Here is a 27339-nt window from a genome sequence, read left to right as displayed (position 1 = left end):
CAGGATCTAGCCAGCAAGGTAAGTGAAACGAGGTCGGGGAGCTGGAGTGAGTAACCAGAGGCTTCGAGCAGAGTTTTCCATTGTGGTATGCCTCTTCTCTGCCACCGCAACTCCCAACCCCTCTCTCCAGCACCAACACGAGGGTCAATTATCCAGCCCCCCGATGCCCTAAACTCCTTACCTGAGGAAGGAAGACAAGTGGGAAAATCTTTCCAGGGTGAAACACATTTCTGGACACCCAACACTTTTTTGCTCTCTGCCTCTGTGGCTGCCCTGCTCTGGGGCAGGAAAAAACCACCCAGGGCCTCATTGAAATCAAAGGCCGCAGATTTCCCTTGATGGGATGCATAAGGCCCTAAGAGGCTGAAGCAGCACGGCTTAGTGGAAAGAGCACGGGCTTGGGAGTCAGGTTGTGGGTTCTAATCCCAGCTCCGCCACTTATCAGCTATGTGACTTTGGGCAAGTCACTTAACTTCTCTGTGCCTCACATCTCATCCGTAAAATAGGGATTAAGACTGTGAGCCCCACATGGGACAACTCAATTACCTTGTGTCTACCCCAGCATTTAGAACAGTGCTGGGCCCATAGTAAGTGCTTAACAAATACAATTATGATTATTAACTATTTCCCTGCATCAACCCAGTTCCTGGCAGTTTGGCCAGCCGGCTGTGGCCTGGGACCGTGCCTACCACTTCCGCTATCCTATACTCTCCCCAGCATTTAATACAACCCACTGGGTACAGCGTGGCTTAGTGCAAAGAGCTCGGGCTTGGGAGTCAGAGGACATGGGTTCTAACCCCGCCTCCGCCGCTCATCTGCTTGTGTGACCTTGAGTGAGTCACTTAACTTCTTTGTGCCTCGGATACCTCATCTGTAAAAGGGGGATTAAAAGCGTGAGCCCCATGTGGGGCAATCTGATTACCCTGTATCTACCCCAGCGCTTATAAGTGTTTGGCATATGATAATAATAATAATAATGATGGCATTTAAGCGTTTACTCAAGCACTGGCACACAGTAAGCGCTTACTATGTCCCAACCACTGGCACATAGGAAACGCTTAACGAATATCATTATTAGTATTATTAATAAAGCGCTTACTATGTGCCAACCATTGGCACATAGGAAATGCTTAACAAATAATGGCACATAGTAAGTGCTTAAATATTATTATTATTAATAATAATAATAATAATAAAGCGCTTATTATGTGCCAACCAAAAGCACATGGAGAAGCAGCATGGCTCAGTGGAAAGAGCAGGGCATGGGAGTCAGAGGTCAAGGGTTCTAATCCCAGCTCCACCATTTGTCAGCTGTGTGACTTTGGGCAAGTTAATTACCTTCTCTGAGCCTCAGTCACCTCATCTGTAAAATGGGGATCAAGATTGTGAGCCCCACGTGGGACAACCTGATCACCTTGTATCCCCCAGTGCTTAGAACAGTGCTTTGCACATGGTAAGCGCTTAACAAATGCCATCATCATTATTATTATAAAGCACTTACTATGCGCCAACCACTGGCACATAGGAAATGCTTAACAAATACTGGCACATAGTAAGCGCTTAACAAATATCATCATTATTATTATTAATAAACGCTTACTATGGGCCAACCACTGGCACATAGGAAACGCTTAACAAGTACTGGCACATAGTAAAGCACTAAACAAATATTATCATCATTATTATTAGTATAATTAATAAAGCACTTACTATAGGCTAACCACTGGCACATATGATATGCTTAAATACTGGCACATAGTAAGCGCTTAAATATCATTATTGTTATTATTAATAATAAGGGCTTACTATGGGCCAACCACTGGCACATAGGAAATGCTTAACAAATACCAGCACATAGTAAGTGCTTAACAAATATCATTACTGTTAATAATAAAGCGCTTACTGTGTGCCAACCACTGGCACATAGGAAACGCTTAAACAATACTGGCACGTAGTAAACGCTTAACAAATACTGGCACATAGGAAACGCTTAACAAATATCATCATCAACATTACTATTATTAATAATAAAGGGCTCACTATGGGCCAACCACTGGCACCTAGGAAACGCTTAACCAATACTGACACATGGGAAACGCTTAACAAATATCATCAACATTATTATTATTATTATTATCAATAATAAAGGGCTCACTATGGGCCAACCACTGGCACATAGGAAACGCTTAACCAATACTGGCACATAGGAAATGCTTAAAAAAATCATTATTATCATTAATAATAAAGGGCTTACTAAGGGTCAACCACTGGCACATTGGAAACGCTTAACAAATATCATCAATATTATTATCATTATTAATGATAAAGGGCTTACTATAGGCCAACCATTGGCACATAGGAAACGCTTAACAAATATCATCATTATTATCATTAATAATTAAAGGGCTTACTAAGGGCCAACCACTGGCACATAGGAAATGCTTAACCAATACTGGCACATAGGAAACTCTTAACAAATATCATCATTATTATCATTAATAATAAAGGGCTTACTATGGGTCAACCACTGGCACATAGGAAACGCTTAACCAATACTGGCACATGGGAAACGCTTAACCAATACTGGCACATGGGAAACGCTTAACCAATACTGGCACATGGGAAACGCTTAACCAATACTGGCACATGGGAAACGCTTAACCAATACTGGCACATGGGAAACGCTTAACCAATACTGGCACATGGGAAACGCTTAACCAATACTGGCACATGGGAAACGCTTAACCAATACTGGCACATGGGAAACGCTTAACCAATACTGGCACATGGGAAACGCTTAACCAATACTGGCACATGGGAAACGCTTAACCAATACTGGCACATGGGAAACGCTTAACCAATACTGGCACATGGGAAACGCTTAACCAATATCAACATTATTATTATTATTATTATTATTAATGATAAAGGGCTCACTATGGGCCAACCACTGGCACATAGGAAACGCTTAACCAATACTGGCATATGGGAAACGCTTAAATATCAACATTATCATTATTATTAATGATAAAGGGCTCACTATGGGCCAACCACTGGCACATAGGAAACGCTTAACCAATACTGGCACATGGGAAACGCTTAACAAATATCATCATCAACATTATTATCATTATTACTAATGATAAAGGGCTTACTATGGGCCAACCACTGGCACATAGGAAACGCTTAGCAAAACTGGCACTTAGGAAACAATTAAATGCCGGCACATAGTAAGCTCTTAAATAACTATTATTAAATGCCACTGATTGAAAGCGGGTGGAGGCCTCCTTTTTGGAGGAGGGGGTTGGGGAGTGTCTTCGCCTTGGCATCCTTTGCGGGCAGCAGCACCTCCCATCCTTCCGCCTCCAAGTTTTCTCGGCCCGGGCCGAGCCCCCGCGCCGTCCCTCGCCTGCCTAGAGACCCCCCAAGGACCGGACCTTACCGGGCCGGTGGTGTCGGTGGGGTGGGTGGTGTGTGTTGGGGTCCGGGGGCGGCCGGTGCAGCAGTACGTTGCTGGGTCCGGTCCTCCGGCCGGGTGGGCGGCCGCGGCCCCGCCGAGCCGAGGGGGCGAGCCGCGGCAGTACACCGCACCGCTCTGCGACACGTGGAGGCTAGGGGCGCAGCCCATCCCTCGGCAGATGCAGGAGGAGGAGGAGGAGGAGAGGCAGGATCCAGGGTCGCAGCAACGCTCGGCTGGCCGCCACCTGCAGAGGAGCCGGGGCTCACTGCAGCAGCGCTCCCCTCCCCATCCCAACTTTCCCTCTCCGGAGAAGGACCAGCCCGCCCATCTTCTTCCTCAGCGACACGTCGGGTTTTGCGTGGGTGCATGCATGCACAAGCAGGGATGCGTGCATGCATGCACAAGCACGGATGCGTGCGTGCATGCATGCATGCACACACAATCCCACTCTCCGCCGCTCGGGCAGGGGAGCTAGCTGCTCCCGCGCCTCTCCCTCCACCCCCCTTCCTCTTCCTCCTGCTGCTCCATCCCCCCCTTCCCCGCGCCCACCTCTCTCTCGGTGGGCTCCTCCCCTTCCCACCCCCCACCAAGGAGGAAAGAAAAAAAGCTTCCCGCGTCGACTGTGAGCCCCTTGGGGGCAGGGATGGTCTCTATTTGTTGCTGAATGATACTTCCCCGGCGCTCAGTACAGTGCTCCGCACACTGTAAGCGCTCTTTAATACGACTGAATGAATGAATGAATGCAGGAGGAAGAAGAGGGTCAGGGGCCGGTAGGTCGGGGTCCCTGCCCTCTTCCGACGCCCCACAGCCGCTGGCAAACTCGGCACCCAACAGAAGGTTGCAGCTCCTTCCCAACGCATTCACTCTTTTCTCGGAAATATAAACCCCTAGAAGGCCGGGAGCACATCAGTTTAGTATGTTCTTCTAAGCACAGGAACTGCCCTGTCGTTGATTTCTCCTCTTCTTTGGCCTCTTTTCTCCATTCCGTCTCCTCCCCTCCTAGATCGATCAATGGTATTTAATGAACACCTGTGTTAACAGCCGTGCGACCCTGGCGTACACGTGGGGCAGAGAACAGCGGAAGGTCATTAAGTTCCTGCCGTCAGAGAATTTCCAGTCAAATCGGGGAGTCAAGTAGAGCCAAGATGTTTACAAGACTGTCGGCTCCCCCGGACCGTAAGCTTGTTGTGGACAGGGGATGTGTCTTCCAACTCTGTGCTTAGTATAGTGCTCTGCACACCTTAAGTGCTCAATATGATTGATTATTGAGAGCAGAGTGAAAGCAGGACAAAGCCTGCCCCACTCTTCCACCTCCTTCCATCTCCTCCCATCGAATATTTTTTCTCCCCCCATGCCTCCTCACCAAGATCCTGCTTGTTGTCCTTAGTGACCGGAGATTCTTGTCGCTACACATTTGATAAAACGTTGTGTGTGTCTGTGTGCACGTGCCCCTCCCCACCACACAAATCCCTGGTGGCACAGAGGTACAGAATCTGGAAACTAAGGAACACAGCTGAGTGCCATGTGCATTTAGGAGCCAGCCCATGATTCTAAACTCTCAAGGACACGGTGCCAGGCTGAGTTCCAAGTCATTCTCACACTTGCTTTTCCTCCCTCCTTTCTATTCATACCATGCCCTCTGCCATGGCATCTGGATCTGTCCACACACCCCCCCCCAACTGCTTCAATGGCTATGGCAGACAATTTAGCCCAGGCGGGAACATCCACTTTTTAATTCCCTGATATCCTTCTCCTATAGGGTTCCTTAGTGCCATGCATTTTTCCCTGTTCCTCCTTGTAGCACCTGCTTACCCATACGAGAGACATCAATGTCATTGTCTGTTTTAATTGACTGCCTTTGTGCAGACCAGTGGACTACCCAGTTGGGGAACACACAGATGAGGTCCCTACCCTCATGTAGTTTACAATCAAAAAGACATCAAATGAAGTTTACAGTCTAATCGTGACATTCATCACTTGAAAGGATTCCACCAATCGTATTCTGGTTTCTCTTGACCTGGTTCAACAAATTGAACCAAGACCCAAGGCCAACACCTCCACACTTCTCTTCACACTCATCTTGATACCAAGCTGGCACCAAATTCCTGTAGGATTTAATTACACCTAAAGACTACTAGCATTCGATTACAATCACTATTTTTACTGGAACGAACAGCAGCTTTGAAAAATCACCAAATGAAGTGCCAGGATGGTGTTCACCTTCACGGGAATGTTCTACGGGTCTGTTCTTTTAGCACGTTTCATTGCAGGAATGACGACAACCACAATGAAGAAAGGTCAGCAACTGGTGGCAGAGAAAGACTTTCCTAAAAGTAAAAATTCCCAATCCTGGTCTTGACTGATCCAGACCGAACCATGAGCCTACTGATTGCCCTGTAATGGTTTCAGTTTGTGGTCTTTCCATCACAAGACTGCACCTTGAGAAACCTTTAAAGCAGGTGCTAGGATGCTATCAGTCTTACTGCTTCTTCTAGTACACAACGAGAAGAGCACCATGTTACCAAAAAAGATACTGAAAAGAAGGCAAGAGACTTGTCCAAGGATACAATCAGAGCAGTAGCACAATGAGGATTCCCGCCTACTACAAGGTCAAATTTGGAGCTTTATCAAGTTAGCTATACCAAGCTAACCCAAGTGTTACTGGCGCATATTATGTAAAATAGAGTACTACATTATTATTATTACTTATGGACTGTATTTTGGACTGTTGGGATAAATACAAGATAATCAGAGCAGACAGACCCCTTGTCCCACACAGGACGCAGCATCTGAGGTATGGAGATGGTTATCTCCATTTTACTGAGGAGGAAACTGAGGCCTAGAAAGGTTAAGTGGCTTGCTCCAGGTCACAAGCTGACCAATGAAGAAGCTGGCGCTAGAATCCAGTCTCCTCAATCCAGTCTCCTCATTTTCTGTCCTATGTTCCTTCCACCAGGCCACATGGCATACAAACCAAACTTATCCAGAAATAGATTGGCATTTAATGATCCACCAATCAACAGTATTTATTGAGTCCTTGATCTGTGCAGAGCACTATTCTAAGCACTTGGGAGAATACAGGACAAGATAATTAACAGACACATTCCCTGCCCATAATGAGCTTACACTAATCTTTCTGAAACTGCTATACGGAAGAATGTCAGGGGAATTCCAATAACAATGGAGAGGTACCTGACACACGTGGGGCTCACAACCTAAGTCAGAGGGAGAACCGGTAATGAATCTACATTTTACAGATGAGGAAACTGAGGCACAGAGGAGTTAAACTTGCCCAAGGTCACCCAGCAGGCAAGTGGTATTTAAAGGTGGAGTGGTTGATTAAAAAGGATTAGCGATGGGCACAAGAGGCTTTTTGTACTAACACATTAATCAGGTTTTCAAGCAACTACAAATATCCATCATTTGGTTGCCACTACTGGTCATTAAGTCATGATTACACTTAATATCACCTAGCCATTGGGATTTGAACAGGGAGGGAATTCCAGGCAGGAGGAGGGGCACGAGGCAAAAGCGAGGATGTTCTCGTAGAGTAGAAGTTTCCTGAAAATAAAGAAGCCAAGTTGACTAGAAAGCAAATAGCAGATAAAAAACTGCAAAGGACCATAGTCTGGTGGAAAAAGCACGGGCCTGGGAGTCAGAGGATCTGGATTCTATTCCCAGCTCTGCTACTTGCTTGCCTTTTGACCTTAGGCAAGTCACTTAACTTCTCTGTGCCTCAGTTACCTCTTCTGTAAAAATGGAGATAAAATTCTTGTTCTTTCCCCCAGATTGTGAGCTCCAAATGGAACAGAGATTATGTACAACCTGATTATCTTGTAATCTACCCCAGCACTTAGTACAGTGCTTGATACATAGTAAGCTCTCAACAAGCACCATTGTTATTATTATTCACATGTACAGAATCTTGTTGCAATGTCATTTTCAAACACTAAGTTCAGCTATTTAGAGAGTTTGATGCCCCCAGATATGAAGTGAGGAACTAAAATTCTAAAATGTGTCAGACTGGTATCTTTCAAAGGATTAAACTAATCTGTTGGCTTTACCTCTGGTTAGTAGTAAGGGAAAGTCATCTCTCATCATCCAGTTACAGAGAAGTCTTGTTAAAACAGAAACTAGAAGAGATGAATCCAGTTCAATGTTGGGCACCCAGAGAGCCCTCAATAAATATTAATTGATGGATGTTGATGATATGTTCTGTACATTGTCAGATTTTCTCAGGCAGCTAATAAAAGGACATTTGTTCTTGTTCTGCTTTTTCTCTTTTTTCTCCCTTTCTCTCTCTATTTCTTTTTTTTCTCTCTCTCTCTATTCTATTTCAAAGCTCTTAGACCAGCACCATGCCCATGGACAATGAGCCTGGTTCTCCCCGACTCATATGATTGTGGTATTCATTAAGTGCTTTCTATGTGCCAGGCACTGTATTAAGCACTGGGGTAGATACAAGCAAATAGGGCTGGACGCAGTCCCAGTCCTACATGGGGCTAACAGTAACTGAGTCACAGAGAAGTACAGTGACTTATCCAAGGTCACACAGCAGACAAGTAGCTCACTCCCTTGGTAAACACATTCACTCCCACGGCTTCAACTATCATTTCTATGTGGATGACACCCAAATCTGTAACTCTTCCCCTGTTCTCTCTCCCTCCCTCCAGGCTCACATCTCCTCCTGCCTTCAGGACATCTCTACTTGGATGGCCTCCCACTACCTAAAACTCAACATGCCCAAGACAGGGCTCCTTATCTTCCCTCTCAAACCCTGTCCTCTCCCTGACTTTCCTATCACTGTGAACAGCACTACCATCCTTCCCGTCTCACAAGCCCACAACCTTGGTGTCATCCTTGACTCTGCTCTCTTTCATCCCTCACATCTGATCCATCACCAGAACCTGCCAGTCTCACGTTCACAACATTGCCAAGATCCACCCTTTCCTCTCCATCCAACCCGCTACCATGTTAGTACAATCACTCATTCTATCCCGACTGGATTACTGCATCAACATCCTTTCTGATCTCCCAACCTCCTGTCTCTCCACACTTCACTCTATACTTCACTCTGCTACCCAGGTTATTTTTCTACAGAAATGTTCTGAGAATGTCATCCCCCTTCTCAAAAGTCTCCAGTAGTTGCCTATCAACCTCCGAATCAAGCAAAAACTCCTCACTATTGGCTTCAGAGCTCTCCATCATTTTGCCCCCTACCTCACCTCCCTTCTCTCCTTCTACATCCCAGCCCACACACTCTGTTCCTCATTCTTGGTATGTTTTTTCTGCTTGTCCCACTTTGGGTGCCCAATCTGTCATCCTTCCTGGGCTTCCTTCCTGCCTTGGCTTTAGGCCCTGGAGTGGCACTTGGAGGCACAGATGGAATAATAATGAAGCAAATCAGGTTGGTCACAGTCCCTGCCCCGCATAGGGCTCCCAGTCTTAATCCCCATTTTACAGATGAGGTAAAGGGCTCAGAGAAGTGAAGTGACTTGCCCAAGGCCACACAGCAGACAAGTGGTGGAGCTGGATTAGAACCCATGACCTTCTGACTCCCAGGCCCGTGCTCTATCCACTACTCCATGCTGCCTCTTTAAGGTCTGATATTTCTTGGAACACCAAGAGGACAGCTTCTGTAGGCCTGATGAGATGCCATAATCCATTTAATCAAGGTCCTAGGAACTATGCTATCTGCTTTGTAAAATACAACAGTACCAAGCTACAAACTCCTTCACCTCTAAGAACTGGCAATTTAAGGGGAGAAGCAGCGTGGCTCAGTGGAAAGAGCCCGGGCTTGGGAGTCAGAGGTCATGAGTTCGAATCCCAGCTCTGCCACTTGTCACTTGTCAGCTGTGTGACTTTGGGCAAGTCACTTAACTTCTCTGTGCCTCAGTTACCTCATCTGTAAAATGGGTATTAAGAGTAAGACTGTGAGCCCCACGTGGGATAACCTGATTCCCCTGTGTCTACCCCAGCGCTTAGAACAGTGCTCTGCACATAGTAAGCACTTAACAAATACCAACATTATTAAGGGGAGAGACAGGCAAAAATGACAAAGATAATGAAAACCATGGGAAGAACAAGGAAACAGGAAGCAGTACAAACACAGCAAGATGAAACAGCTGAACAAATAGCAATGCCCAGATAAATCTATAAATATATAAATAAAAGGATTTATATGTACCCAAGTGCTAAATTCCTACTGGCCAATAAATTAGGTTCAAAAACCCCTGATGCTTTGTACAGCTACATCGCCAATCCAGTCAAACAAGTTTGGAGCCAAGGAGCACCTTAGTAGACTGTTTTTTAGAACATCCATTTCACATGGGTCACTTCTGTTTAGTTATTACTGTCTTGTAAAATCAGGTTTCAATGCCCATTTCTCTTTTATTTACTCAATTCCTTCTATGCTAATGAGGCCTAAACAACAAATGAATATTTCCTGAGCCCCCAGTAGTCATCACTATATTGTTTCTGTGGGAGCCAGAATTCAGGCCTCCAGCCTCTCTAATGGGGCATAGCCCTCACTTATCAAGGTAAGAACTGGCTTTGGAAATGGGAGATGAGAGAGGGGTGCTGATTCCACAGGCCTGAATGGGTCCTGCTGGCATTTGGAGAAATGAGTGGCGTGTGGACCAGACCAAGAGGTCCTATTTAGAAATGGGTGATGTCTCCAAACACTTTTCTTCTCACATCCTTTAGGATGAGAGAGAATCCTATGCCAATGTCTGTACAATCTAGTTTAGGAGAATGATCCCCTCTCCTCCAAGAAGCTTACCCCAATTAATTCCCCATACCCCAAGTCTTGTCAACCTAATAGCCACCACTAACACATGCCCTCTTGTACCCAACCTCAGCATGCGCACACACATGTATACATCCGTGTGTGTATGTATATATTCATGTATTTATCTCATCCTGATATGTCCATGGTAGGCTCTGTTACATCCTTGTTCTTCCTCCTGCTCTTATTATTTCAAAATAATTTAAGCCTGTTCACCTCCCCCATTAAATTGTAAGTTCCTTGAAGGCAGGACTATGTTTTTTTTTCTTCTTGTGTACTCTCCCATGTACTTAGAAAATGCTATACACTCTGGCACTCAAATTCCACTGATGTTGAGGATATTGATGATGATGACATTTTGTCTACTCTGAAAATATGTATATGTCTGTCTCCCCCATCAGACTGTAATCTTTTTGTGGGCAAGAAACATGACACTGCTTTGTACTTTCCAAGAGCTTAGAACAATGTACTGCACCCAGTGGAAACCTCAATGAATACTATTACTACTGTGATGCCAAAATGCAGAAGGTTGTACCAGAAACTCATTGCAGAATGCTACCCAAGTCAGATCTTTCCTTAAGAAATACCCTTTTTATTCCTTTCAATGGAGAGGAAAAAATCCATGTGGAAAGGCAGACATACCTTTAGGAAAACTGTGTAGTAAATACTTGAAGTTGTAGCTTTTCTACAGTGAAAGGTTTAAGTCAAAAACTAAGTAAATGGTGTTTCCTGTTTCAGAGAGGAGGTGACTCCACTCTGGTACTTATTGAGTATTTACTGTGTGCAGAGGACTACACTAAGCACTTGGGAGAGAACAATATAACAGATTGGGCAACATGTTCCCTGCCCCAAGGAGCTTACAGACTAGAGGGAAAACAGACTCAAACAGACTCCATATTCCTGTCACTGGAGGATTGCAATGTTGGGGCCAGCCAATTCACAGCTCCTATCTTTGTCCCTGGAGCCAGGAACACTTAATGCCAGTGATTTCCTATAGAATGGGGAACTCAATTCCATTTACCCTGGCTAACTGACACTCCCAGTGCCTTTGCAGCTTCCTGTGAGGCACTAATGAGGACATCTCTCTGCAGTTTCCTGATCAGATGATGGTATTTATTGAGCATTTACTGAAGGCCAAGCACTTTACTAAGCACTTAGGATAGTGTATTACAGTAGGGTATTCCCACTCCAGGTCCAAAAGAGAATGCCTAAAGCATTCTGGTTCACAGAGGCACCAAGTCAGTAACTCACTGCTACTCAGGACCAGAACTTTCTTAATAAGAGAAGCAGTTTGGCTCAGTGGAAAGAGCACAGGCTTAGGCATCAGAGGTCATGGGTTCTAATCCTGGCTCCGCCACTTGTCATCTGTGTGACTTTGGGCGTCACTTAACTCCTCTGGGCCTCAGTTCCCTCATCTGTAATATGGGGATGAAGACTGTGAGCCTCACGTGGGACAACCTGATTACCCTGTATCTACCCCAGCGCTTAGAACAGTGCTCAACACATAGTAAGCACTTAAATACCAACATTATTATTACTAAGGCATCTCAACTCAAAGGATCATGAGACTTCCCCGGAGGGCATCTAATCCACACCTAAAGCCAAGCAAAGATGCATCAGAGAAGGTGATCCCACACCTGCCACATCCCGCTGGTACCCACCAGAAAGTTTCCCTTATCCCTGCGCTAAATTCCCTCCTCCTGCAGTTGATTCCCCTTTCTCAGGGGAGAATCTTGCTTCAGCCTTCAAGGCACCCAGAACTTCCTACAACACGGGATTGGCATTCTTGCAAAACCTCACACTGAGGAAAACCCACCTTCTAGTCCTGACCTGCTCCCACGGCACACACCTGCACACAAGTCAGAAGCAGTTCCTCCAATGACAGGGCATGTTGAGCCCAAACAAGCTCACGTTGTCAGGCAAACATACCCTCCTGTTCCAACATCGTCCTGGCCCAAATGTGTAATGGGAGCTCATGCTCAGACAAAACCAAGTGTGCTCTCAGTGACAGGAGTGGTGTTGGGGATGAATAGAAAAGTTAAAAAAAGGAACAGTGGGAGAGGACTGTGAGAGCTTGTGCCTGAGAGTAAGACGACCTGGGTTCTAACCCCACCTCCACCAAATAACTGTGACATTTGTTAAGTGCTTACTATGTGCCAGGCACTGTTCTAAGCACTGAGGTGGATTCAAGCCACCAGGTTGGACACAGTCCCTGTCCCACATGGGGCTCACAGTGGAGTGACTTGCTCCAGATCACACATCAGACATGTAGCGGTGTTGGGATTAGAACCCGGGTCCTTTTTACTCCCATGCCCATGCTCTCTCTACTAGGCCACACTGTATGACCTTGGGCAAATCCCTTAATATCTCTGTGCCTCAGTTACCTCATCTGTAAAATGGGGATGAAAACTGTGATCCCTCCATCATGTGGGACATGGACTGTATCCAACTGAATTAGCTTGTATCTACCCCAGCACTTAGTAAGTGCCTGTGGCATATAGTAAGCATTTAACTAATGTTGTTGTTGTCTTAGGCTGATACCCCATACCAAAAAACAAAAACAAAAAAAAAAAACAACCCCACAAGGAAGAAATGAGCTATGAGGATGAAAGCCATGCTGACAAAATAGATTTTTCTGAAATGCTTGCCCCCTGCAATCCCAGAGAGTCTCTGTTCCATGACATGTTTAAGGGAGCCCACCCAGAACTGGAGACCCTAGAGCCGGACAGCTTTCTGGAGAGTTCAAGGGACGGGGCCCTGGAGAGGAAGATTGGGAAGGGGAAGTTCGAAGTTCTTGCTGAGAAGGCAGCTGGGGAACTTGAGGACGAACAAGTACAGGATGCCAAAGAGTTGCAAACCACCCACAATGCAGCTGGAGGAAGAGCTGGAAGGCAACGGGCATAGCTTTGTCCTGTCAGACATGAGCTGACCAACTGAACAGTTCTGAAGTCTCCTGTCAAAAATGATGGGTGAGCTTTCGTCAGGATTGAGAATCTGCATGCAGGAACTGATTATATTGGTAATAGTTTGCCAATACTACCTGCATTCTATAGTTCCTGTCAGGGTACAGTGAGAGCTCAGGGGTGTGGCACACTGTGAAGTCCCTGAACAACCTTTAGGCATGTGGAACCCATTTAAGGCTGAAGCAACTGGAGCAAAGTGATAATGTTGTACTATGATCCAGCAGGTGTGGGTAGCCAGTTGGGAGCCATTTTCACTGCTCAGGTAAACTGGCTATTTTCCAGGATTCCTATTGGATCCTTTCACCTCACTGAACACCCTATGTGGTTCTTAGGTCAGAAAACTTCACCACTGATGACACAACCCCAAAAGTCAGAGCCAAACCTAAAACCGAGGTTTTCCAATTCCCTGAGCCAAACTCTTTCCCAAAAGATAACCATGGTCAGAGCATTTCTTGCGTCTCCTCCTCTCAGAGATTCCTTTCCTTTACCTCTCTCACCACCCCTCCTCCCATTCTGTTTTCTTTTCTCTTGTCCCAGTTTCTGCAACTTCTGGACACTTCCTCACACTATAGGGGCTATGATGCAGGACAATTGGGAACTTTCTGATCATGTAAGTTCTCTTCCAAGGGCTGACTCCCTCCATCCCAATCCCAGGGTTTCTCAGGAGGCTGGGAGCCAAAAATGTTTAAGACAAACTCAGCTCAAAAGAAGACTGATGAGAAAGCAGCCTGGTGATGCTATTGGGAGCCTGCTGTTGCTTCTCCGTAGCGAAGCTGCATTTCAGACTCCCCAGAGACAGCACAGCAATAACAGTAAAAGTGCTGCTGTCCCTAATTTGGGGGCTGATGAAAATGACCTCACATGACAACTTTGGTGACAGATATTTTCTACACCTAACATATAGCCCATTATTTCAGCACTAGCCAGTCCATACCTGGCCGTCCCCTCCTTTCGGAGGGCATTGTTACGTTGCTTGGGGGTCTTTTGTGCAGCTCCCCAATCAGTCATTCAATCACTGGTACTTATTGAGAGCCTGAACACTACAAGAGAAGAGACAATGAACACCTCCATAAGGGAAATTCTCAGATTCACAGAAATGAGAAAACTAGAAAACAGGAGGATAAGGATGCCGATCCTGCTCAAAGAGGAAAATGATTTATTTTTTTCCCACGTAAACCACCAGGCTGTCCTCATGCCAACCGCGAACTAGGCCTCATCAGATGAGCCTTAGAGCATCCTGCCCACAAAGAGTCTAAGTGGCTTGAGAGAGTGAACGTCTCTCAAGGGTCTAATTTTCTCTTCAAGGCATAATTGCACACCAGAAGAATTTGACTGATGGCATGACAAGGGCCCTGTCATTCTGGAGGCTAGTGATGATCACTTCCTCCATCTGGGCCTGAAGCTACTAAATGTCTTCAGGCTCAAGGAGAAGCAGCATGGCCTAGTCGATAGAAGACAGGCCTAGTGGATAGAGCATGGGCCTGGGAGTCGGTAGGACATGGGTTCTAATCCTGGCTCCGCCATTTGTCTGCTAGGTGACCTTGGGCAAATCACTTCACTTCTCTGGGACTCAGTTGCCTCATCTATAAAATGGGGGTTAAGTCTGTGATACAGTAAGTTCTTAATAGCTCCACTAAAGAGCTCTCTCCTATACCTCACAAATCAAAAGCACACTGAGGTCTGAACTCTCTGTTCAAACTTTTTCTACCAAGGGTACCAAAGGTCACCTGAGGCATCTTCTCTACAGGACCACCACACCCAAAAACCTGGGAATTTGGAGTCACAGGGCCTCACCATGAGTTTAAGGTGTTCTTTAAACTATACGAAGGCTATTATCGGTTCACCGAACAGCACAACAGTACGTCGAGTTCCAGCTGGCACACCTCCAGAGCAAGCAATGGTGTGGGCCAGGTGATCATGAGGGATGCTGATTTCCTGTCCAGAGGAACCCCAATTTCCCAGAGAATCCTTTTCCCAGGAAATCCCCTTCCTTCAGAAAGCAATTTCTCTGGCCATCACCATTGCCCTTCAACTCTCCACTCTCATGGCCGGTATCAGTCTGTGCTCTTAGCAGGTGCAGCTGAACATACGGCCCAGTGGAAGGCCCAACCAGCAGACGAGCCAACTGAGAATGGCCCCCTGGTCCCTCGGAGAGAAGGCAGAGTCTTAGCCATATGACCACACACCCACAGGGGAATTTGCCCTGACCCTCCAAATATAGAAATGATTTGACCTTTCTCGGGAAAATTCATTCATCTAGATGATTGCAAGCCCAACCTACTGGAGAGGAAAGAGGTTGGTCTATATTTCCTAACCAGATATTTCATGGAGAGTGGACAGATTGGTGAATTGGTCAGTGGTGTTTTTTGAACATCTACTGGGTGCAAATCACTGCACCGAGAGTTTGGGAAAGAAAAGCAAAGGTAATCAATTGATAGTATTTTTTTATTGATTGCTGACACAAATGCTTGGGAGAAAAGAGACATAATCCCTTCCCTCAAGTAGTTGACATTGGTTCAGAAGAGCTAAATATAGACCCCAGTGGGTGGGGACCACATCTAACTAGACAATCTGTAGAGTATTCATTCAATCGTATTTATTGAGCACTTACTGTGTGCAAAGCACGGTACTAAGCACTTGGGAGAGTACAATATAACAATAGATAGATCCCTGTCCACAATGAGCTTAGAGTCTAGAGCCATCACACTGTGGGCTTCCAGAAAACAGTTGGCACATATTTTCTCTTTAATCAGCTGGTACCTGTCTCTGGCATACAGTCTAAGCTGATGTGGGCTCATTTGGAGTACTGAACTGTTGGTCTCAAGTCCTCTGAGACTACCATGAGCTACTCCAATGACAAATCTGGACGTGAACTGCCACATGTGTTCTTCCTGCTGCAGAAGACGGGGGGAGGGTGTGTGTGTGTGTGTGTGTGTGTGTGTGTGTGTGTGTGTGTGTGTGTGTGTGAGAGAGAGAGAGAGAGAGAGAGAGAGAGAGAGAGAGAGAGAGAGAGAGAGAGAAAAGTGTGAGGAGCTAAAACGGACTGAGATTGTCCATGGATGGTTTGAGGAAGCCCAAGAAGAAGAAGTGACCTTGGATAAAGGTCTGTCAGGCTGGGATGATGGTTAGAGTATACGAGAGGTTATAGCTGAAGAGGAGGTCAGGGGAAGGAAAGGCACAGACTTAAATAATCGGTTATACTATAAACTCCTTGAGGGCAGGGCTTGTGTCTTTTATCTCTATTGTACTCTTTCAGATATTTTGTATGGCGTTATGCACACAGGAGGCATTCACTACTGATGGATGGGGTTCCAGGCAGGGTCTATATATCAGGGAAGGGCAAAATCTGTCCAGCTCATCTGCTCTATCTGTCCTCATTATGGCACCAAAGGGAAATCTATAATTATTGCAAAGGTGTACGGTTAGTGCCATTTGAACGGTTCTTTACCCAGTATGCACTATTGCCATTTTCTTGATAAAATACATGGTGTTCCCAATACCTCAGGTACCTCAGCAGCTTACTGAGACTAGTTCGGTGGGCCTCCTGCCCAAGCAATTCTGGTATTCACAGACACAAACTGCAGATAGGAAAATCTCTTTTACAATAGCCAGATCGACTTTTCACTCAGAGAGCATATATAGAGAGCAGCCTGAGCAGAAATCAGAGTTCAGGAACTGAGCACCTGCTCCATTTTATTTATATCAATCTAGAAAATTAAAAACTGCTTGGCAGGCTAGCTGGGGTGCTTTATGGCCAAGAGACGTCAATGCCTAGATTATTTTGTTCAAATCAGTCTTCAGTAAGTGCTCTCCCTCTGTCAACTTCTTTCATTCTGCTGTGAAAACATAAGTCTGCAACAAAGCTTCTTGTGTTACGGGGCATATTTGCTTTTGAGTCTGTAATCAATTTACTGAAAATGTTATCTAGCAACAGCCTTAGGCCCCAGTGATAAAATAATAGACACAACTGGCTTTTCTTTTTGAAAGTTAAATAAAAAATAACCAGGGTTTGTACTTTAAGCCATGTTCACCTCTAGTTCGAGGGATATTTAACATTGTGATGCTGTATTAAGCAGTCCCTAAGGACACTTGCATTTTATCACTACAAAATTGATAACCTGACACCAATAAGTTAATGTTAATGGACTCATTCCTTGGTAAATACATTCTGTATACCTTACAGGGCCTCACAATAAAATGCTGCAGGAATCTTATTTAACTAATGATGGGATATTCCCCCTCCCACACTTCCTGAAGTGTGAATCCCAAATTCATGAAAGACAATCAGACAACCTGTGGGCCACTTATCCCTTTATCAGAAAGGATCAGGACAGGGCCACTTTTTCCACAGACAAGGATCATTATCTTCCGGCTACAAACTGACACACTGTTTTTAAACTGTAACTTTTCTTTGTGGACCTCCATAATACATATTTATTTTACCTTGAATTTGCTTGACCCTTTTATTTTTCCAAAGAACTTTCACTTTGTTCATCTCATTTTTTCCCCTCACAATATCCCTCTGAGGTTGTAAGGTGAGGCAAGTGTTATTATACCCATTTTACAAATGAGGAAAAAGAGACTCAGGGAGGTTAAAGCTACTTGCCTGAGGTCCCATAACAAGCCAGGGGCAGGGTTGAACTAGAACCTGAGCCTTCCAGACTCTGGGCTCAGTGCTCTTTCCATTAGAACATATTGCCGATCTACATAATACAACTGCTGCCTAAACCAGTCAAAAATGCCAGCGTGCTTCCAAGTTTTCCCTGGCCTAAAAATCAATCAGGCTTCCAGCAAAAACAAAGAATTTCAATGAAAATCAAAAGAGCAGCTCACAATTCTAATTCAGCATTTCTTCGACCTCCAGATACCCTATAGCATCAAACAGATCTAGCACCTTTGTGACTTCAGAAAGTACTCAAGGCAGAGTCAGTGAAGCCAAACACTTAAAAACATATAGACCTTGGATGAGCCAGGCTAGGAGTTCTGTCCAAAGACATGGGGGTGAAAACCACGGGCTGGTCCCCATAGTTGGAAACTCAAGGGATCAACGACCCTACCACCTTCAAACCTGGGCTGGGTTGAGCATATTTGTATATATTATTTATTACTCTATTTATTTTGTTAATGATGTGTATATATCTATGATTCTATTTATCTTGATGATATCTATGCCAGACTACTTGTTTTGTTTTGTTCTGTTTTGCTTTGCTGTCTGTCTCCCCCGTTTAGACTGCAAGCACATCACTGGGCAGGGATGGTCTCTCTCTGTTGCCCAATTGTACATTCCAAGAGCTTAGTACAGTGCTCTGCACATAGTAAGCACTCAATAAATACTATTGAATGAATTAAAATGAATGGGGTTGGGAGGAGGGAGGAAGGGAAGAGCCCAATCTGCATGCTTTGGGACCTCAGGTGGGGCAAGAATCCCAAAAAACAACTACAAATCTCTGCCAATCACTTATCTGTGGGCTTCTGCAGTAGTTGACTTTGTGGAGACATTATATTATGATAGTAGCAGTTTGCACTTATATAGTGGGCATTTTTTTTCCCAAAACATTTTCACATCCTATCCTCACAACATTCCTATGAGGTAGGGAGATGCAGGTATTATCCCCATTTTACAGATGAGGCCCAGAGAAGCAGCATGGTCTAGTGAAACGGGCATGGGACTGGAGACCAAATTTTAGTCCCAGTTCTGCCACTGGCCTGTTGTGTGACCTCGGGCAGGTCACTTACTTTCTTGGAACCTCAGTTTCCTGATCCGGATAAAAATGGGAATAAAATACCTTTCTCCTTACCACTTTAGACAGTAAACCCCATGCAGAATAGGGACTGTATCTGATTTGATGATCCCTTCTCTGTCAGTTTAATATCAACAAGTGCTTAATAAATATATTCATCAGAGATATCGTGACCTGCCTAAGGTCACACAGCGGGCCATTTTAGGTAAAGCAAGGAATAGAACCCAGGTCTCCCAACGCCACATTCTTTCCTTTAGACCACAGAGTTATCTATGGACCACCAAGCTCTATTAAATTAAAACAATAACGCTAGACAAACAGATTTAGCTGTGCTGTGTCAGGGAAGGGTTTTGGTGGGGCATCCTAGAAGATTGAATTTTTTCATCCCTGTTTCACCCCAGCCGAGTGCTTGAAAAGGCTGATAAAGTACAAACAACTTTGAAGACAACTAGAAACTCTGTCCTAACTGCTGGATGCAACCAACAAGAATTACGCTAAGGCCACCAGACGGCCCCAGAGTCTGGGAGGAGAATCTCCCAGGTGTGGGCAGCCCCTTGCCCCAGGCTGTTTCCATCATTTTCAGGTGGGCAGTCTGGCATCCCTAAACAGTTCACACTCAAGCCATGGCGGACAAGGGTGCCAGGTCCTAGAGGCACAGGGATCTGGTTTCCAGCTATGGGGATGGCACCACAGACTCAGCCCACAGGAGTCCTGTTTGGCCAGAGCTTTTAGCCTAGCTCATGCCACATCTCTGATGACCTGCGAGCTGCCAGGTCTCTCTGACCTGTGCCTACCCTTCAAAACTCCCCCCACCCCCACACTCCATCTAAATGAAGCACTGGCATCTGCACCAGGGAATGCCATACGCTTCTCGTCTGACCAGGGACTGTTAGCGCCAAAGGCGTGGGTTAGTGCTGGGGTGGCAGCAGGGGGAGGATGGAAGGAGGCAGGGATGGATGGAGGGGAAAAAGAGTGGGAAGGGACGAAGGAGGGAGAGGAGGAAGGGGAGGTGAGACAGGGGAAAGGAGGGAAGGAGAGAGGGTAGGAGGGAGAGGAGGGAGTGGAAGGAGATGATAGGAGGGAGAGGAATGAGGGGGAAAGGGGAAGGAGAGAATATAGGAAGGAGAGGAGAGAGGGAGAAGGGGGAAGGAGAGAGAGTAGGAGGGAAAGGAAGGAAGGGGAAAGGGGGGAAGGGTAGGAGGGAGGGGGAAAAGCTGGAAGGAGGGAGAGGAGAGAGGGAAGGAAGGAGGGGCAGGGGAAGGTGAAAGGGGGAGAGGGTAGTCAAGAGATGAGGGAGGAAGGGGAGAGGGTAGGAGGTAGAGAAGAGGGAGAAAGGAATGAAGGATGGTGAGAGGGAGGAAGGGGGGGGTAAGGGCAGGGGGAGAGGAGAGAAGGGGAAAGTGGGATGAAGGAAGACAAGAGAGGGTAGGAGGGAAAGGAGGGGGGGAAGGGGAAAAGAGGAGAGGGTAGGCAGGAGATGAGGGAGGGAGAAGAGAGGGGAGGAGGGAGAAGAGAGGGGAGGAAGGGAAAAGCGGGATGGAGGGAGAGGAGAGAGGAAAGGGGGGGGGAGGTGAAAAGGGGAGTGGGTAGGCAGGAGATGAGGGAGGGAGAAGAGAGAGTAGGAGGGAGAGGAGAGAGGGAAGGGGAAAAGGGGAGAGGGTAGGCAGGAGATGAAGGAGGAAGAACAGAGGGGAGGAGGGAGATGACAGGGGAGGAAGGGGGAAAGGGGAGAGGGTACGCAGGAGATGAGGGAGGGAGAAGGAAGGGGAGGAAGGGGAAAGCAGGATGGAGAGAGAGGAGAGAGGGAAGGAGGGAGAGGAGGGAGGAAAGGGGAAAAGGGGAGAGGGTAGGCAGGAGATGAAGGACGGAGAAGAGAGGGTAGAGGGAGCGGGGAGGAAGGGGAAAAGGGGAGAGGGTAGGCAGGAGATGAGGGAGGGAGAAGAGAGGGTAGAGGGAGAGGAGAGGGAGGAAGGAAAGAAGGAAGCAAGGAAGCAAGGAAGGAGAGGGTGGGGATGAAGCCGGCAGTGGCGAAGCCGGCCCCGGGCAGCCGCACGTGGAGTCAAAAGCAAAGCAACAGGAGAAAGCCAAGTGTCGCGTGTCCCTCCGGGCTCGGAGCCCCCTTGCAGCGCCCCTGGGCCGGCTCACCTTGCCGGGACCGGTCCGTGTCCGGGCAGCGTCCATGGGCAGTCCGTGGGCCGCCCTCCCCAGCCCCGCAGTCCCGCGGGACGCCCCGACCACGGCTGGACGGCCCCGGGGCCGGAGGGAGGGTGGAGGGAGGAGGCAGGTCCGCCCCGTCGAGGGCTGCAGAGGAAGGCCTCGCCCGCTTGGGTCCTAGAGCCCCTCCCACGGCTGCAGGGAAGAATTCATTCAGTCGTATTTATTGAGCGCTTACTAGGTGCAGAGCACTGGACAGAGACCATCCCTGCCCAAGGACGGGCTCACCGTCTAAACGAAGAGAAGAGGGGAGGGAAGGGGGCCCTCTTGCCTGGCTGCCCACCTTCCCTGGACCCTAGCGCCCGGCCCTCTCTGCTGCTCCTGTGCCATCCAGCGCTTAGAACGGTGCTTGGCACATAGTAAGCGCTTAACAAATACCACAGGTGGTATTTGTTAAGCGCTTACTTGTGTGCCAGGTGCTGTACTAAGCGTTGGGGTGGATACAAGCAAATCGGGTTGGACGCAGGTCCCTGTCCCACTTGGAGCTCACAGTCCTAATCCCCATTTTACAGATGAGGGAACTGAGGCTCAGAGAAGTAAAGTGACTTACCCAAGGCCACACAGCAGACAAGTGGCAGAACTGGAATTAGAACCCCTGACCGTCTGGCTCTCAGGCCCACGCTCTGTCCACTACACCATGGCGCTATTAGCAGCGCCCTTGTGCCCGGCCTGCGCCAGTCCTTCCGCTGGGCTGTGCAGCCGCCTTGGTCTGTGGCGACTGGACCCCAGGGTCCCGTGGGCGCATCCCGGGAGAATCTTGGAATTCTGACGGGCCTGAGGCTCAACCTTTCTTTTCCAGTTCTGGGGTGGGAGGGAGGGTCTTCCTTGGCGGGTCTTGCTTGGGAGAGGGCGAACGGGGCACAGTTTCGGCCGAGCCGTCTGGCCGAGGGACCGCAACACCCATTTCTTCACCTCCGTTCCCTGTGCTTGGGAGTTGCCCATCTCCCTGGAGACTTTAAAGGGCAAAGCTGGAAGTCAAAGCGTAACGACCGTGGGGGAAAAGAGAGTGGCTTCCCCGACCATCCCATCTCTGCCTCTTGGTGACCTCCAAAGCTGTTTGGGGTCATCTTCCCTTTTGGCTTTACCCTGATTCCCACAGAGAGCTTAACTACTCACATGGCTTCAGCTCCACCTGTCACCTCTTTATGGAACACTCCAAAACCTCTCTCTAGCCCTGGCCTCTCATCCGACCTCCAGTCTTGCATTTCCCTCATGCCTCCAGGACGTCTCCACTTGGATGTCCTTCAGTCGGTCTAAAATAGAAGTCCTCCTCTTTCCACTTAAACCCATTCATGCCCCTAACTCTCCTATTTCAGTTGAAAACACCACCATCCTCCCTGACCCAGAAGCCCCAACATGGGAGTCATCTTTGACTCTTGGCAATCGTTCAGCTCTCATATTCAGTCTATGGCCAAATCCTGCTTGTTCTTAACACACATCAATCAATTACATTTATTGAGCACTTACTGTGTGCAGAGCACTGTACTAAGTACTTGGGAGAGTACAGTGTAGCACATCTCCCAAATCCACCCCTTCTCCTCATCCCAAATTACTCTGTGGCTAAATATATAAGAGATATTGGTATTTGTTAATCGCTTGCTGTGTAGAGCACCTTTTTTTTTTAATCAGTCTGACTATTGCATTAGCCTCCTTGCTGGCCTTCAGCTTCTCCCCCTCCAATCTATATGATACACTCTGCTACATGGATCATTTTCCTTGGAGCAGTGGTTGGTCCACATCTCTCCTCTCCTCAAACTCTTCTAGCTTCCTGTATCTCACCATATCAAACAATCAGTGGTACTTATTGAATGCTTACTGGGTGAAAGGCACTGTATTAAGTACTTGGGGATTGAGGATAATAGAGTTGGTAGACACAATCGTCACCCATGAGGAGCACATCAGACAAATCCTCACCCATGAGGAGCGCATCAGACAAAAATTTCTTAAAATCAGCTTCAAGACTCTCCACCAACTTGTCCCCCCCAACACCTATCCACTCCCCACCTGCCCAACTCACTCTCTTTCCTCCTGTCTAGCCAACCTTCTACTGTTTCTTGCTCTTATTCATTCATTCATTCGATCACATTTATGGAGCGCTTATTGTGTGCAGAGCATCTCTCCCTCCTCCACCCCCTCTCTCACACTATCCCTCCCTCATGGAACTTCCTCCCTCCCCACACAGTTCTCTCCACATTCAAAACCCTCCTAAAGTCCTGTCTCCTCCAACAAGCTTTCCTTTGCTGAATTCCCAGCATCATGCGCAATATCATCCCTTCAGCCAATTCTAACAATTTATGAACTTATTTAATAATGTTGGTATTTGTTTAGCACTATGTGCCAAGCACTGTTCTAAGCACTGGGGTAGATACAAGGTAATCAGGTTGCCCCACGTGAGGCTCACAGTCTTCATCCCCATTTTACAGATGAGGTAACTGAGTCACAGAGAAGTTAAGTGACTTGCCCACAGTCACACAGCTGACAGGTGGCAGAGCCAGGATTAGAACCCATGACCTCTGACTCTTAAGACGGTGCTCTTTCCACTGAGCCACATTGCTTTTCTATTTATGCTCCCCTCAACACTCATTATTGATTACTGATTCTGACACTCGAGTCGTAAATGTTTTTATGTTAATCTCCCCTCTTTGTTGGCAGGGAGTGTCTCATTTCTTTCCTCTGTACTTCTCAAACACCCAGCGCAGTGCACCGTATCAAGTGGACACTCAATATGCTGCCACTGCTATTTCTGCTTCACCCTCACCTGGAAATCCGTGGGGACAATGGCTCAATCGCTCCAGTGGAGTTGGCAGTCAGCAAGCAGTTCCAGTTCCTGAGCTTGGGACGGACTCTTTGGAAAAGTGATGTTGGGGGATACATCTTGGGGGACAAGGCAGGACAGTGTTGCCTGCTTCCTTTCTGGACTGCCAGCTCATTGTGGGCATGGAATGTGTCTGCTAATTTTGTTGTACTCTCCCAAGAACTTACTACAGTGCTTGGCCCAAAATAAATGCTCAATAAATACCACTGATTGATTAATTGATTGATTAATCCTCCTACTCTGAGAGCATGGGCTGGCCAGAAGGAGGCCTCTCACTGCATTGCTCTTTAACAAATATGCACGGCAAGAGCCAAGTGAAAAATAACACCTCTTGCGGAGGAAAAGGAAAACAAGCAAGAATCCCTGCCTGAAGTCAAGAATGGGGCAAAAAGAGAACCAAGAGGAAGAGAAAATAAGGACACTCTTTTGATATATAAATATATACAAATTTACATGGGTTACACCTCAGGCCATTTTTACCATTGGATAATCCCTGATTAACCTTTCTTCAAGCTCCCTCCCTACTTGAGCCATCTTATCGGCCAACTCAGCACTCATGGATTTATTTCATTAACCATATTTATTCACACGTGTTTTATTTAGAGCTTCACCTTCAATTACAGAATGCTCATCGGTTTATGCCTGGCTCTCTCAGTAGACTGATCTCACTGAGGCCAGAAATCATGTCTTTTACTTCTACCGTTCTTCCTCAAGTCCTTGGTCCAGTGTTCTACACCCGGTGGGTGCTCAATCACCCTGATGCTGATATTGAATTGATCCTGGCAAAATGGGACAATGTCCAGTGTCCCCACTGCTGCCATGGGACCAGCATTCATTCATTAATTCGATTGAATTTATTGAGCACTTACTGTGTGCCCAGCACTGTACTGAGTGCTTGGAAAGTACAATTTGTCAACAGATAGAGACAGTCCTACCTAACAGTGGGCTCACAGTCTAGAAGGGGGAGACAGGCAACAAACAAAACAAGTAGACAGGCATCAATATTATCAGAATAAAGAGAATGATAGATACAGACACATCATTAATAAAATAAATAGAATTATAAATGTGTACAAATATACACAAGTGCTGTGGGGTGGGGAAGGGTGTAGAGCAGAGGGAGGGAGTAGGGGCAATGGGGAGGGGAGGAGGAGCAGACAAAAAGGGGGGCACAATCTGGGAAGGCCTCCTGGAGGATGTGAGCTCTCAGCAGGGCTTTGAAGGGGAGAAGAGAGTTATTTTGGCGGATGTGAGGAGGGAGGGCATTCCCGGCCAGAGATAGGATGTGAGCCAGGGGTCGACGGCAGAACAGGTGAGAGCGAGGCACAGTGAAGAGGTTAGCAGCAAAGGAGTTGAGTGTGCGGGGTGGGCTGTAGAAGGAGAGAAGGGAGGTGAGGTAGGAAGGAGCAAGATGATGGAGACCTTTGAAGCCAATAGTGAGGAGTTGTAGCTTCATGCAAAGGTTGATAGGCAACCACTGGAGATTTTTGAGGAGGGGAGTGACATGCCCCAAGCATTTCTGTAGAAAGATAATCCGGGCAGCAGAGTCAAGTACAGACTGAAGCGGGGAGAGACAGGAGGTTGGGAGATCGGAAAGGAACCATGGGTCCTCCTCTATTGTCAAGGTACTTGCAGCCATTCTTCAGCATCCACCTGTCCTACCTTCAAGGGAAAATAATCCCAGCATGCAAGGCACCATGGGCACATGGCACACCCACTCATGGGAGGGAGGGCAGAACTCCACTGCCCAGGGATCCCCAGAATTTTCAATCAGCCCAGTAATTAATCAATCAATTGTACTTACTTGAGTGCTATTTGAGAGCACTGTACTAAACGTTTGGGAGAATACAACATAACAGAGTTGGTAAACAAGTTCCCTGCCCACAGCAAGCTTACAGTCTTGAAGGCATCTGAAGACAGCTACCTCAAAAATGTTCCTACAGCACACTGAACCTTCCTTCCATAATACTCAAAACACTTTCCTCCTTCTCCCTCCTCTCTGGACCTTTTTACCTATAGAAAAAGCAGGGGGCAGGCATTCCATCTTCAGGTGGAAAAAGTGAGACTCACCCACAGTGACTATCCGTTGCTCCTGAGCTTCTGCATAAAAACAGATGTGTCTAGGAACCATCAATCAGTTCAACAATACTATTGACTGAGCACCTTCTGTGTGCAGATCACTGTCCTTTGTACTTGGGAGAGTACAACTAAGTAAGAGACATGTTCCGTCCCCTTCAAGGAGCTTACAATCTAACAGGGGAGACTGACAAGCATAAGCCCTTTATAAATACTGTAGTTAGGGAAGAAAGGAAGGCTCAGTTGTCGATAGCAGAACAACAGAAGGATAATTAGATAGATAAATGAGTGGAAGTTAGCATGTCAAGAACATGCATGTCCTAAAGGAAGGTATACAAACATAAGTGCTAAGGGCACAGATGTTTTCTGATTCCCCATCCTCTGCTCTATCTGCTTAACTACACTCAAGAGCATCATCTTCTCAAGCCTTACGTTCAGAGGTTTAGTTCACAACTGAGAACATTTTCAAGGCCAGAAGGTAACATTAAATTAATGGGGGAAATTGGTAAGGATGAAGGACAAAGTGTGTATTTTGAGAGACAAAGGGGATTTAGAGACTCTCTGGGGAGAAAATATTCCAGAAACTAAATGAGTGCAGTGCAGAAAACAAGATGAAAATGGTCCAAGCAAAAGTAGGGAGGTTCAGAAGAAAACAAATTAATTAAAAAACAAAAAGTAATGGAAGAAATGAAGCAAGACAACCAAGGCATGTAGTCAACCGAGACTCTTGTCTAATTTATACAAAAGAAGAGCTTAGCATAGTGTGCAATCCCTTAAAATGAGGGCATTTTCCCAAAAGGGTAGCCATAGGAATATTTAGAAAGGCATTTCCGTATAGTACCTGTCTGCAGCAGCCAGAAGACTATCCGTTGCTCCTGAGCTTCTGCATAAAAACAGATGTGTCTAGGAACCATAACAAGAGTTCTGAGTCTGCAGAGATTTATTAGGTTCTCCAGGTCTATAAATGCTCAAAAATCTCTCATTTTTCCTTCCTGAATCATTGCTGTGCTACAACCTGCCACTTTGCAATTCTAACAGAACAAACGGAGTGAAAATGTTTCCCTGACTTTCCTATTCCAAGAGGACGTTGCTTATAGATTTGCCATCTGCCAAGGGAAGGGCATCCAAAAAGACCCAGATGTGACCAACAATCTGGTCCCTTCCCCACGTCAGATAACAACGTCAGATCCCAGGTGCACGGAGCCTGTCGCTCTGCCTTTCCACCTGACCTGCTTCTTGGGTAATTGCTGTAGGTGTGACTGTATGGGGGTGGAGGTGCCAGA

The 27339-nt window shown here is 46.7% G+C and overlaps 1 protein-coding gene across 7 annotated transcripts in view; it reads right to left on the bottom strand.

Moving 5' to 3' along the window:
• Positions 1 to 27339, bottom strand: part of PDE8B (phosphodiesterase 8B) — a 181530-nt gene that overhangs the window by 109191 nt on the left and 45000 nt on the right. For 2 of the 7 annotated variants that reach the window (XM_029064988.1, XM_039911339.1), the window contains exon 1: positions 21097 to 21188. The exons of 4 other annotated variants lie outside the window; for them this stretch is intronic. In XM_029064988.1, coding sequence (XP_028920821.1) covers positions 21097 to 21132 — 36 coding nt within the window. In that variant the 5' untranslated portion in view covers positions 21133 to 21188. Of the gene's footprint in view, positions 1 to 21096; positions 21189 to 27339 lie in introns of those variants that run through there. One more of the 7 variants, XM_029064997.2, reaches the window with a different exon arrangement.

This window comes from Ornithorhynchus anatinus, chromosome 1, assembly GCF_004115215.2.
Source record: "Ornithorhynchus anatinus isolate Pmale09 chromosome 1, mOrnAna1.pri.v4, whole genome shotgun sequence".
NCBI lineage: Eukaryota > Metazoa > Chordata > Mammalia > Monotremata > Ornithorhynchidae > Ornithorhynchus > Ornithorhynchus anatinus.
This window is presented reverse-complemented; position numbering and strand designations above follow the sequence as displayed.